The 12,886-nt window shown below is 43.6% G+C and overlaps 1 protein-coding gene across 1 annotated transcript in view; it reads right to left on the reverse strand.

The window, feature by feature from the left end:
- NFE2L3 (NFE2 like bZIP transcription factor 3) overlaps window positions 1–12,886 on the reverse strand; it is a 37,465-nt gene that overhangs the window by 10,496 nt on the left and 14,083 nt on the right. Inside the window, exon 2 of the mRNA XM_030857374.2 lies at window positions 3,119–3,283. Within this exon, the coding sequence (XP_030713234.2) occupies window positions 3,119–3,283 (165 nt within the window). The remainder of the gene's footprint in view (window positions 1–3,118; window positions 3,284–12,886) is intronic.

Genomic DNA, 12,886 nt, shown 5'->3' on the forward strand with positions numbered 1-12,886 from the left:
CACTTTGTAGAAAAGAAACCCGAAACCCTTAATATGCAGAATATGATGTATGAAGATCATTCTTAGCTAGTCAAAGATGTGTTTTATTTAGATACCTGTTTTCCTCTTCAGTGCCCCTGGAGATAGAGGTCTGAGGAGCTAGCCCCCTGGGTGATCCACAGGAGACAGAGGCAAGAGATGGGAGGGTGCAAGGTGTGACAGAGTCCCTTAGACACCTCATCGAGCTGTATTTCTCCCCAGGTTCCTTTCTGCTCTTGAGGGTGGTATTGGCTGTGGTGGCTTCAGGTAACTGCTAGTCCATGGGGGGGCCTCCCTCTTCCTTTGTGTTTCCCTTAAACCTGCCTTCACCTCTTAAAAAAAATCTCATTCACTTCTCTTCAGAATCTCACGGGCTGGATGTCTTCTACTTGAGGGCTTTAACTATGGACAGCATTCTGTTTGCAGTCATCCTCCCTCCTAAATCTTCACATAAAATACAAACAGTTCTATTTTTCGTCAAGAATTCACTGCATTTTGAACAGAGATCACTAGGAGTTTATACCTTTTAAAAGATGAGGCAATATATAAATTCAGCTTGTCTTTAGTGAGAGGAAAGTATCTTCAGAGCAGTATATATATATTCCTATATATACTGTGTATTTTACTTCATTAACAGCTAGCCAAGTCCAGGCTTGCAGTGGGGCTAGAAAGAACTTACTGTTAAAGAGTGAATTATGTCAGTCATCCTAGGTATTTTCAAATGCTAGTGATTCACTTTGGTCACAGACAACTCCCTCCTAAGTAACATATCTCAGTAAGCAGACGCGTTGTTAGACGCTTCTACAAGAAATGTGTGTAATTGTCATGTCATGTTCTAAGTGATGTGTTTCTAGAAGGTTTTGTTCAAATTGATGTTTGTCTCAAGTCAAATTTTAAATTCTGAGGAAAGCTCCCTACTTCATCTATCTCTTCATTATTATTTAACCAGTGCCTGTTACCTAGCAGTGATAGTAACTACCTTAGTTACTATAGGTAATTCTAGAGAACACAGTTGCTACTTTTCTGGGAAGTCTGGTGAAGGGGTGTAATTGCAAAGACATACCCAAGAGAAAAATGAACCAAGAGCATAAATCTATACACAGTGAAGTGGTAAAGAGACTGGTAAAAAAACATCTTTTGCCTCAAAAAAGATAACTTGGGAGGCATTCAGGAAAGTGAGCTGAAATGTCTCCTTCAAAACAAATACGGTTCTTTCAGTGTTCACTGGCACTGATGTGTGTGTATAAGCAGGTGGTAAAGCCACAGGAAGGTACATGAATTACAAGGAAAACACAAGGCCTGGGGAGAACAACAGTGGGTAAGAGCAGAGGCAGATGGAAACACCTGCATTTCACAGTGAAATGCCAGGCTGCAATGGGATCCTCAACTGTAGGTCATAAAAGTGTTGAACAGCCTGAGAGGTAAAGTGAAAATGGGAGGGTTCCTTGGGGTGAGCTCCCCACTGTGAGACTAGCAAAAAGGGACTTAGAAACCACATAGAAACATGGTGTGTTTAGGGAACACAGCAGATATGCATCCAGAGCTTGCCTGAAAAATGAGGGCAAGAGGCCAAGCAAGGGCTTGTTAGAGAAGTGATTGGACTGATAAAGGAGGTGAGGTGCAGGTTTCCAGGACCAGCACGTGGTTGAGAGGCCACCTGGAGGTGGAGGTGTATGTGTCCTTGTGAAGAGAAGGGCAGGTGAAGGACTCCCAGCTGGGCGGTGGGGTCTCCAAAGAACCTGTGAAGTGAAAGAGCCCATCCAACAGAGAAGCAGTTTTAAATAACATCCTACAGTCCAGGGAAAACAGTTTCAGGCTGGCACCAGTCAAGGAACACCTTTCCTAAGCTCCTACCACCCATCACACCCTCAGCTCCAAGACGGCTGGCTGTACAAGCAAGGGAGGAAAAAGGGGGGAAAAAGAGAAGCTGGCCACACACACCCCTTTCCACTCAGCCAGGCTTTGAGGCTGCAGCAGGGATAGGAGGGGAAGAACTAAATTTCAGTTCAGTTTTTGAGAATTAACACTGGCTATATTTATCAACTGCTGCACTGGGATGACGGGAGAGAAATTTTTGTCTGATTATCTAGAAGTCACAGGGTCTGTCCCAGGTTTCACCCAGCGTGTAGGGGAAGAACTAGTTCCCTAGAACAGCTTAGAACAGGCTGGAGGGGGTGGGGGCGTGGTGGGTGGGCAAAGGGAGCAGAGCTGTTTTCTGACTCCACTGTCAATCATGTGATGTTCGGTGTGATGTTACATAGGTAATAAGGCTACAATGATGGTGGGCTGTCTGAGAAGGGCCAAGGCATGGCCTAAATGCCACCTGGGGCAGTTCAGGGCTGAGAGAGACCCATCAGGGCAAGAAAAACCTGCAAGGGTGCCAGGGGAAGTGTCAAGTGGCTAAAGGTCTGTGGAACCTCCAGACCCGTCTGGAGCATTTGTTTGCCAGGCTTGTGGGCTAGGACCTCAGCAGGGCTGAGCAGAATTATGTTCCAGGTGAAAGAAGGGAGGAAGCACAGGCTACAGGAAGAATCCCTCCCTTCAGCCTAGCTTCTGGAGTTCATCTTTCTACACACCCTTTTCACTGCTGATGAGTGTGGTTATAGAGAGGAGCCAAGGAGGTTATCCTACTCGGCCTGGTCAAAGATGCAAAGTGGGCTCCTGGACTGCCCCTTCAGCATGGCATACCAGGAGACTGAGTGAGGACTTGCGCCCGAGTCCCAGCTGACTGAGGGTGATATGCCTGCAGGGGCCAACCTGGCTGCTTCTGCAAATGGTTGGTTGGTTGGTTGGTTGGTTGAGGATTCCTGGGTTCAGGATGCCAGCCATCTCTTTATCCCTTGCAAACACAGCAAAACCTGCTAGCAAGTTTCTGGATGGGGTCTGTGAGTTTAACCAGATACAATGTTCTGTGGACTGATTCCTTTGTCAACCAAATAACCACATCCACAGTTTTAAAAAAACATGTATTTTCATATATCAGGTTTACTTAACGGTAAGGCACACATACACAAAATTCATTCTCAACACAAACTATCAAAAGCCGTAAAATCTACCTTAAAGCCAAAATGGTACGGCCAGGATATTCTAACTTGCTTACCTCGTTTCTAGGTTCAGAGGTCTTTTCTGCCTCCCAGGCAGGTTTATCTGCTACTTTATTTTCTTCATTCTTCTGCTGTAGTGATGTCTCCATCTGGGTTGATGCTCTTTGCTCATTTTCCTCATGCTGGGAACTGTGATCCACAGCTCTTAGTACCTCATTCTCCTATAAAAGGACCCCAGAATGTGCTAAGTACAAATCCGCGTTTCATCAATTAAGTCAGATCTTTAAAACCGTTGTGTACTTAACTGCTCAGTGATCAGGAAAACCCACAAGTCAAAAGCTACATTATCAAACATTTAATTCTGAAACAAAGGTCAGTTTTGTGTCCTGTCCTTTTTAAGAACTCACTGTGAGACAGGCTGCTCTGATCTGGATAATTAAAATTATATGCATTTATAAAGCCCCTGGACTTCAGGGTGGGTTAGAAGAGCTGACTTCACTTTATACACTTCTGTACTGTTTGAATATTTTACAACAAACATGTATTTCTTTTACAATCAGGAGAAAGGTAAATATATTTTTATTTTGAAAAAATAAAGTTTAACAATAAAGCTTAAACTAGCATCTCTGATATTTTCAACTATGCTTATTTACGCAGATGAGTCCTTCCACCTTTAACTGAGGAGACAAAAGGCAAGAGAATTTTTCTGAACATTCAAATAGTTATCATTTAGCATATACTGTATATTCTGATACTTTCAATTATATTAAAAGTTCTCTGTATAATGTTTCCCCTATAACATAACATCAAGGCCTCTTAAATCCTTTCAAAGGATCTATTTTTAATTTCTTCCAGCAACAAAACACACTGGACTAATAACTCAAGGACAGCACCACTGCCCCCCACTCTAAACCACAGAAATGTTCATCTTAAAAACAAAAAAAGTGAAGGTCAAAGAAATGGAAATCCACAGATGCCAGAAACAAGGAGAGAAATCAAAGCAAGAGCAGAAAAGGAAGTTGATGTGCTGGTGGCCCACTTGATTTTACTTGCTTCTCTGTTCACTGTACCAAACTATACAACAAACTCAGCCTCCCTCTTGACACTGTGGATGCTAGTCTTCCTGCCTCAAATGATCTCTCCGTTCAAGTACTTGATCACAAGGAGCTCGTGTGCTCAAGAACATTGCTTCTGCTACCCTATCCTCTTTTCTGCGTCGTTTCTTGTCTATCAGCTAATTCCCATCAGCCTACTAACACACTAACACCTCCCATCTTGAAAAGTTCCTCCCTTGGTCCCACATTACTCTTTAGATCCCATCCCATTTTTCTGCTCCTCCGGAGAGCAAAATCCTCTAAAGAGTCATCCGGACTCTGCATTCTCTCTTGAACCTATTTCAATGAGGGTTTGTCTCCACCCCTCCACTGAAGCAGCATATCAGAGTCCCGCAAGGCTACAGTTCTCCGTCTTCAACCTATTTGACCCATCAGCAACATTTCACTGAGTTTACTCCCTTTTTCTGGAAACAGGTTCTTCACCTGGCATCCAAGTACCTTCTCTCTCTACTCTCCTGTCTCACCGACTACTTCTCCTTTGCTGATTCTTCATCTTCACCATATAAACATGGCAAATGCCCCAACGCTCAGCCTCAGGCACAGCAAGCACTCGCTCAACTTCCTCCCCCATTTCCCCGTTCCTGCTGCTTGTAAGGTGCTCCCTCTGTTCACCTCCCCCCATCTCTACCCCTCCCAGCGCCCCGGCCCCCCTTCCTTCAGGTCCCTATTCAAATATCACCATCTCACTTTTCTTTCCTAAGTACTCTATAAAAAAGCACACCCCTCCCATTAATATCAGTCTCTTTTATCTTGCTTTATTTTTTTCCCCATAGCATTTAGCGCCAGCTGATATATTTGTTGTCTATCCGACTAGTATGCAAATTCCCTGAGGGCAGGGACTGTCTGCTTGGTTCTTGCTGTATGCCCACTGCCTACCCCTGAGCCTGACACACAGTAGACCCTTAGTAACAGCTGTTGAATAGATGAACTCCCAAACACAACACCCTAAGACTTTGGTAGGGATCTGATTTCTGATGGGTGAGATACCACAGTCTTGCTCTTTCCTGCAATTAAAACACTGATTCCTATCTAAATTCAGGGAAGAAAGGAAAAGGTAGACTGGTCACCACTCTTTAACCTCAGTCTTTTGCCAAGGGAAGGTTTCTTTTGTTAAACCTTAAGAAAATCTAACTCAAAATTTTAGATTCCTGAGGCAGCTAACTTTGTTTACAAATAAATTTGCTGTTGGTGGGCACTGGAGCTGCTTATCTCTAATTCACATGATCTATTTTAGAGCCATGAAGCAGGGTCCTCTTAATCTGTAATATTTGAGTTAACACATGTGGAGACACACATGAACTTGCAAACAGAATGTTATCTTTAACAATACATAAATAAACAATAACAGAGGGAACAGGTGGCTAATACACAACTAGATCAAGCCCATAAGGAAACTGATCAAACTTTTAGAGTGTATGAGAGTTTGGTAACAAAAGTATGTAAGATGGGCCTGCCTAAAAACTCGGGAAGAGGAGAACGGAAGGTAGAGAAATTCTGTACGACTACAAATCACATGGCAAGAAGCAGTTAAAGGACTTGCCTGGTGGCACAGTGGTAAAGAATCCGCCTGCCAATGCAGGGGACACGGGTTCGAGCCCTGGTCTAGGAAGATCCCACATGCCACGGAACAACTAAGACTGTGCGCCACAACTACTGAGCCTGCGCTCTAGAGCCCGTGAGCCACAACTACTGAAGCCCGCACACCCTAAAGCCTGCACGCCGCAACTAGTGTCCCCATGCACCGCAACTGCTGAAGCCAACATGCCTAGAGCCCATGCTCCACAACAAGAGAAGCCACTGCAGAATAAGAAGCCCACGCACCACAATGAACAGTAGCAGCCCCCGCTCACTACAGCTAGAGAGAAAAGCCGGCGCGCAGCAACAAAGGCCCAACGCAGCCAAAAAATAAATTTAAAAAAAAAATCATAAATGAACGCTAAAATTAGGGAATAAAAATTTGATGAAAATAAGATAAACAGTCTCAAAGCGTCACTCCACAGATTACTTTTTAAACACAAAGAAAAAGATAATAACACTTTAGGAGAAACCTGGCAAACACCATCTAAACCAAGTGGTCAAATCTATCATCACAATATGGCGATAAACCAAGATGCCTCCTGATACGATATGAAGGATACAATACCACGTCTGTAGTATTCATCATCTCAATGTAATGAGGAAACATCAGATAAATCAAAATTGGGAGCCACTTTACAAAATAACTGATTGATGCTCTTCCAAAACTTAAAGGTAAAGAACTGAAATACCTTTTCCAAATTAAAGATGACTTACGAGATTTGAGAACTAAACGCAATGTGTGATCCTGGGTTAGATGCAGACCCAGGAGAAAAAGTAGTTTACACAGGACGTTACTGGGGCAATAGATAAAATCTGAATATGGACAACAGATTATAGTCTTAAGCTTATATTAAATTTTCCTGATTTTGATTCATTGGTCATAGAAAAAATCATTTTGTAGGAAATACTATACACAATAGCTTCAATTCATCCTTAAATGTTTCAGAATGAAATAATTATATGTGTATAGAGATGTAATTATAAATAGGTAACTCAAACGGGGCAAAATGTAAACAACAGGTAAATCTAAGTAAGGGATATATACTATTCTTGCAACTTTAAAGTTTGAAATTATATCTGATTAAAGCTATCCCAAAAATCCCTACACATAGCAAAATCACTTTGGCCAGGGCAACAGCAAAAGGTAGACTCAGGAAAACTATTCTTCCATTATAATTTCTGTTCATCTTTATTTTTCCCCCAAAGTATATATAGTCATATCAACTGCTTTACTAATTATTTTCACCTCTTCCTTCCCAACATTTAAATTTATTTCATTTTCTTGTCTAGTTGCTTTGATCATGCTTCCAGAATACTCTTCAATAACAATGATGATACCTGACGTAAAAGAGAACACTCTTCGCCCTTCTATTCTCAATAGTCTACTACTTCACTAGTTCACTTCTGACACCGGATGTGTGGGTCTTCCATACACCTAGCAATTCTGTGACATCAGCTGGGTGTCCTATAATTTAACTCAGTTCTGACACCATCTAATTGGGGATAATATCAGATCCCACAGCTTAAGGGCTCGGTCTCAAAGACGCCACCTCCCCCTTCAGAGGTCAATTCCAAGTCCAGGTTGTCACCTGTGCCTCCCACCAAGTGCCTATAAATAAAAGGTCCCCACAATCCCTCCTCCTCCAGTTTAATTTGCTAGAGTGGCCCACAGATCTCAGGAAAACAGTTTACTTACTAGATTACCATCTTATTACAAAAGGACAAAACTCAGGAACAAACAGATGCCTAAGAGCAAGGATTGTGGGAAGGGGCACAGAGCCTCCATGCCTTGCACCACTCTTCCAGCACCTCCACGTGTTCCCCAACCTGAAAGATCTCCAAACCCCACCCTTCCGCTTTTTTATGGAGGCTTCATTACACAGGCATGGTTGATCAAATCATTGGCCATTAGTGACTTAACTCAGTCTTCAGTTGCTTCCCCAGAGGTCTGGGAGGTGGGGTTTAAAATTCCAACCCTCTCATCACTTGGTTGGTTCCCCTGGCAACCAGCCCCCATCCTTAGGGGGCTCTCCAAAAGTCACCTCATTAACATAAGTCAGGTGTGGTTAGAAGGGGCATGTTATGAATAGGAAGACACTCCTTTCACTTTTATGGCTCTGGAGCTATTTCAGGAACTGAGGACTGAAAGACCAAATATTGTAACAAAAGTTGCTCGCATTGCTCTTAATGCTTAGGTAATTCCAAGGTCTTTGATAGCTCTGCCAAATGGGGACTGGGGGGGAGATGAGGACCAGATACACACTAAATCACATTACCACACCTGACATTCTTTATTTTTATTTTAATGTTTCACCAATAAGGATAACATGCAGTTTTATTTGAGATTCAACAGTCTTTTTTAAAGTCGTTCATTCGATCAATACATATTAAGTGCCAAATATTGGGTTGGCCAAAAAGTTTGTTCGGGTTTTTCGTAAGATGTTATAGAAAAATCCAAATAAATTTTTTGGCCAACCCAATACTATGCTATTGATAGATGCTGGGGATACAATAGTGAAAAAAGAATTCTAGACTGCCCCTTCAGAGCTTACATTCTAAAGGGAGAGGGAGCTCAAAATACAAGTGAACTAAGAAAATTTGCAAGTTATGGCAAGTGAAAGAGAGAAGAGGGGGCCCTCCTTTAAAAGACTGGTTAGGGAAAGCCTCTCAGGGGAGGTGATATTTTAGCTGAGATCTAAAAAAAGAGAAAGAGCTGGGTACAGAGGAGAGAAATGAATACATTCCTGTTACCATAACGTATTTGATTAGTTTCTTAATGATGGATATTTAGATGTTTCCAGTCATTTCTTAAAAAAAAAAAGATACTAAAATATCCTCACACATACTACTTTGCGTTCATGTGCAAGTAGAATAAATTCCTAGAATGTATGCTAGGTCAACAGATAACTTGTATTTTTCATTTGATGGAATGTTTGTGGTAACTTACAATAATCCTACCAACAAAAGTGCCAGTGTGATAGATGAAAACTGGCATCTCACTGTAGTTTTAATTTCTATTTCTCTTATTATGAATGAGGTTGAACATCTTTCACAAGTTTGAAAGCATTTTTATTTCCTTTTCTGTGAACTATTTGTGGTCTTTTCCATTTTCCTATCCGGGTCTTAGTCTTGATCAGTAGTAGCATAAAATTTTTACTCACCTTCTCCCATTCAGTCTCCGATCGATGCACATATGAAACAAGTGGTGACTATGAAGACAGTAGGGGAGAGAATGCCTGAGTACGCCTAAGGATGGAGGCATGAGGAGCAAACGGGCCAAGGAAGGAAAGTCACAGTCAGAGCAGGAATCTGAGCTTCCTCTGCAGCCACACAGCAAGGGGCAGAAGAGGCAGCGTGAGAGCTGGGGCGAGTCACACCAGTGCTGAAAGCCTGGTTTCAGAAGAGGGCCCTTTCTGACACTCCAAGCGTCCGTGAATAAGTGGCTATATGATATATCACCCAAACCAGTCCATTTCTGAGAAGGTAAGAGGGTGCTATTAACAATTAAGCTGGACAACAGGCAATAAACCAAGACTGTCCCAATGGCCACCCTACCTACGAGGGCACAGGGGAAGACGACCGCGTGACTGTCAAGAATCTTGGTGGAAGAATAAAAAGCACTGACAATGCCAAAGCCCTGGGGAAGACAGATACTTTAACTTGCACAGCCTTAGTTATTCAGTGAGTATTTTTTTTAGCTAGTCCTTCACTTATTCATTCAACAATCATTTACTGAGAGCCTACTATAAAGCCAACAGAAACAGGTGTAGTAAGAAGTGACGGACGAGAATTTCCCCAGGTCAGTGTAACGCATATGGTGCTGTGCAACCCAGACAGCCCTCAGCTGGGCCTTTACGGAATGCCTCGCCTACCCAGGGCCACCTCACCTAGGGCCACACACTTCCCAAGGCACCCACATCCAAGGACTGAGCAGGGAGGGCCCAAAGGCCTGGCCACCTCGGCCTATCACAGGATAACTGTGATATGCCACTTTAGCCCCACAGCTCCTGGCTTTGTCAGCCTGCTCCGCAGCTTCACTTCTGCCTCTGTCCAATGTGCTTTCTTATACTTCCTTCCACAGCTGTAAATCCCAAAGGTATTCCCTTAGAAACATCCTGCCCACTAAACTTGGGCTCAGAGTCCCCTTCCCAGAGAACCCAATTTGTGACAGTCAGTAATCTGCAGGGGGGAGAGGGGTGCAGACACCAGGATCTCAACGCAGGAAGGGGTGGAGGGTCCAACATTATAATATTTCTATTTAGAAAGTGAAAACAGCCTATTGCACTTATAGTATAATTTGCACAGTCTGCAAGGCCCCACGAAAGCCTTGCGGCTAGGAAGGCTCAGGTCCAAAACAGGCTGAGTAAAAGAGGCCCAGCTATGTGACCTGGGGCCATTCTGACCCTCAGTTTCCTTGTCTGTGATGTGAAAGGGTAATATTTCTAATTCACATTTTAAGGAATTCGTTGAGGAAAAGCATTTTATACATTTTAAGATGCTATATAGACATTAATCACTACTCCTTTCTACTGCTTTTTGATTCTGAAGAGTTGCAATTAATGACTAACTGGTGACAACTCAATCAAAACCCCAAGAGAAAGTGAGTCCAGCCCTTAGGAGCCAGTAATTACTACCTCCTCGCTCTCTTCTTTTCCTGTCTTCCTCAACTCAGCGACATGGAGCTGAAATAGACGGTGCATGTGTTTTATTAGCACTGTTGTATATACTGGAGATTTATGGCCCATGCCCTTAAAGAATGGGTTAGCTAAACCCATTATTAGGTTACTTTTTATTTGTGTGTAGGTAGGTGATTTTTACTCTCGTGGGGCTGGGACTCAATTTAAAAAAAAGGAGAAGAAGAAAGTTTCCACGCTCACCACAGGAAGCCATCATAAACTTGTGAGCTGGGGTGCTTCATCACAACTAAACACCCAGGGACTTGTACTGAACTGGCAGCTGCTGGTAAGGCAGGCCCTGCCCACCACAGCCCTGGCTGTTGGGAGCTGACCCACCCCATCCTCTGCATGGATACAGAACCTTCTCAGTTTGGGCCCCTTAGCTAAAACTGGGTTCTTCTGTCTCTAAAATCCCATGGCTTCTAGGGTTTCTCCTAAGACATTTCTTCTACTCTACGTAAAATTACAACTATTTGGGTCTCTTCTTTCCTACTGGGCTATAAACAGCTTTAAAATTTTTTTATTTTATTGGGTTGGCCAAAACGTTCATTTGGTTTTAGGTAAAAATAAAACACACTTCATTTTCACCAAGAACTTTATCGAACATATTCATTAACCAAACGAACTTTTTGGCCAACCCAATATATTATAGTTGATTAACAATGTTGTGTTCATTTCAGGTGTACAGCAGAGTGATTCAGTTATACATATACATGTATCTATTCTTTTTCAAATTCTTTTCCCACTTAGGTTACTACAGCATATTAAGCAGAGCTCCCTGTGCTATACAGTAGGTCCTCGTTGGTCATCTATTTAAAATATAGCAGGGTGCACATGTCAATCCCAAACTCCCTAACTATGCCTCCCCCCACCCTTCCCCCCTGGTAACCAGGGCTGTAAACTTCTGACACCTGTCCTGCAGCTGTGAAGTCACCTTTGCCACCAACACAGGGAGCAGAGCTGAGCCTGGCATGAAGGTTTTCTGAGACAATGAAGGCAGTGGGAAGGTGAAGAAAGAAGCAAAGCCGGGCTTTTCTGCTGTCTTTGCCAAGTCTCTGAAGCTCCTGATAACTGACAACATGATGTCTGAGTCTGTGCTTACTCTACTGTATCGGGACCTGAATAGTATGATGGAGAATTTGACCCTGAAAACACTCTTTGTGAACAGTCCCAGCTGGCTTAGCTGGGCCTTTCATTTAGTCATCTGCGGTAGGAAGGACTGAGACCTGCTGTGACCTTCAGGGCTGGATGAACCTTCAAAGACAAACAACAGTGCAGGGCCTATGAGAAGGATGACATCAGAGGGACAGGGGTGAAGGCCAAAGAATTCTCAGGCCCATCTCTAGGCTGGAGGCAAGCTGGAGTCATCAGGTCTAGAGAGAAGCAAGGAGCCAGGTAAAGAGAGACTGTGACCTGTTTGGCCAGGGTGGCATCTAGCAGCAGTTTATAATAATTAGAGCTCACACTTACTGAGCACTCACTGTGGGCCAGGCAACACATACACGATCTCACTTAAGTTGCTTGGCATCCCTGTAAGGTAGGTACTGTTGTTATGTCCTCTTCCAAAGGAGGAAACTGAGGTACAGAGAGGTTAAGCAACTTGCTTTAAGTCACAGAGCTAGTAAGTGACAGGACCAGGGTTTGGCTGCAGGTGTTTTTACTTGATAGCCAGTGCTTGGACACTGTACTGATTCTTGTTTGCCCCTCCAGGTCCCCGCGTGTACCCCAGAAGCTGACCCCTGCAAACTCCGGGGCTCCCAGCAAGTTTCACCAATGGGAGGCTGCAGCAGGACACTGGAGGGGGCTGGGGAGAGGGGGGAGAAGCCTGGGCATTCCTCCCCGTATGCTGGGCTCCGGTAGTCACCGGGTGTCCCAATATCCCGGTCCGCTCCTGTGAGGAGTCATTCACTGAAGACTCTTCATTTGAGCCACTGGGGTGAAGCGTGCCTCCGGCGGGGATGCCGACTGCACAACCACCCATGCTGGCTCCCACTTGCTTCACACAGTTGAGAACAGCAGAGGTGGGAAGAGCTCATGCCGCCCAAATAAAGCAAGTTCCTCTCTGTCTGAATAGCACCTCATCAGGCAGAACAGCTAGCAACAGTGCAAGGCGCTGATCTTACTTGGATTGCGGGTCCAACAAACCAATTGAGAAAAAACGTATCATGAGATAATTGGGGTTAAATACCGACTGGATATTTGGTGATAACAATTTTTTGTTGTCTTTTTTAGATGTGGTAATGGCATTGTGGTGATGTTTAGAAGAGTCCTTATATTTTAGGGATATACACTAAAATATTTGTAAAAGATTTTGGGAGTTGATGAAGGTTGTGGGAAGAGTGAGAGAGGAACAAAACCAGGCTTTCCTCTTCTCTTGGCTAAGTGCCTGCAAAGAGCTGGTATAAGAATCACAAGAAATGATGTCTGGGACTTGTTTCAAAATAACGGGGGGAGG

The sequence above is a fragment of the Globicephala melas genome, chromosome 9 (assembly GCF_963455315.2).
Source record: "Globicephala melas chromosome 9, mGloMel1.2, whole genome shotgun sequence".
Lineage (NCBI taxonomy): Eukaryota > Metazoa > Chordata > Mammalia > Artiodactyla > Delphinidae > Globicephala > Globicephala melas.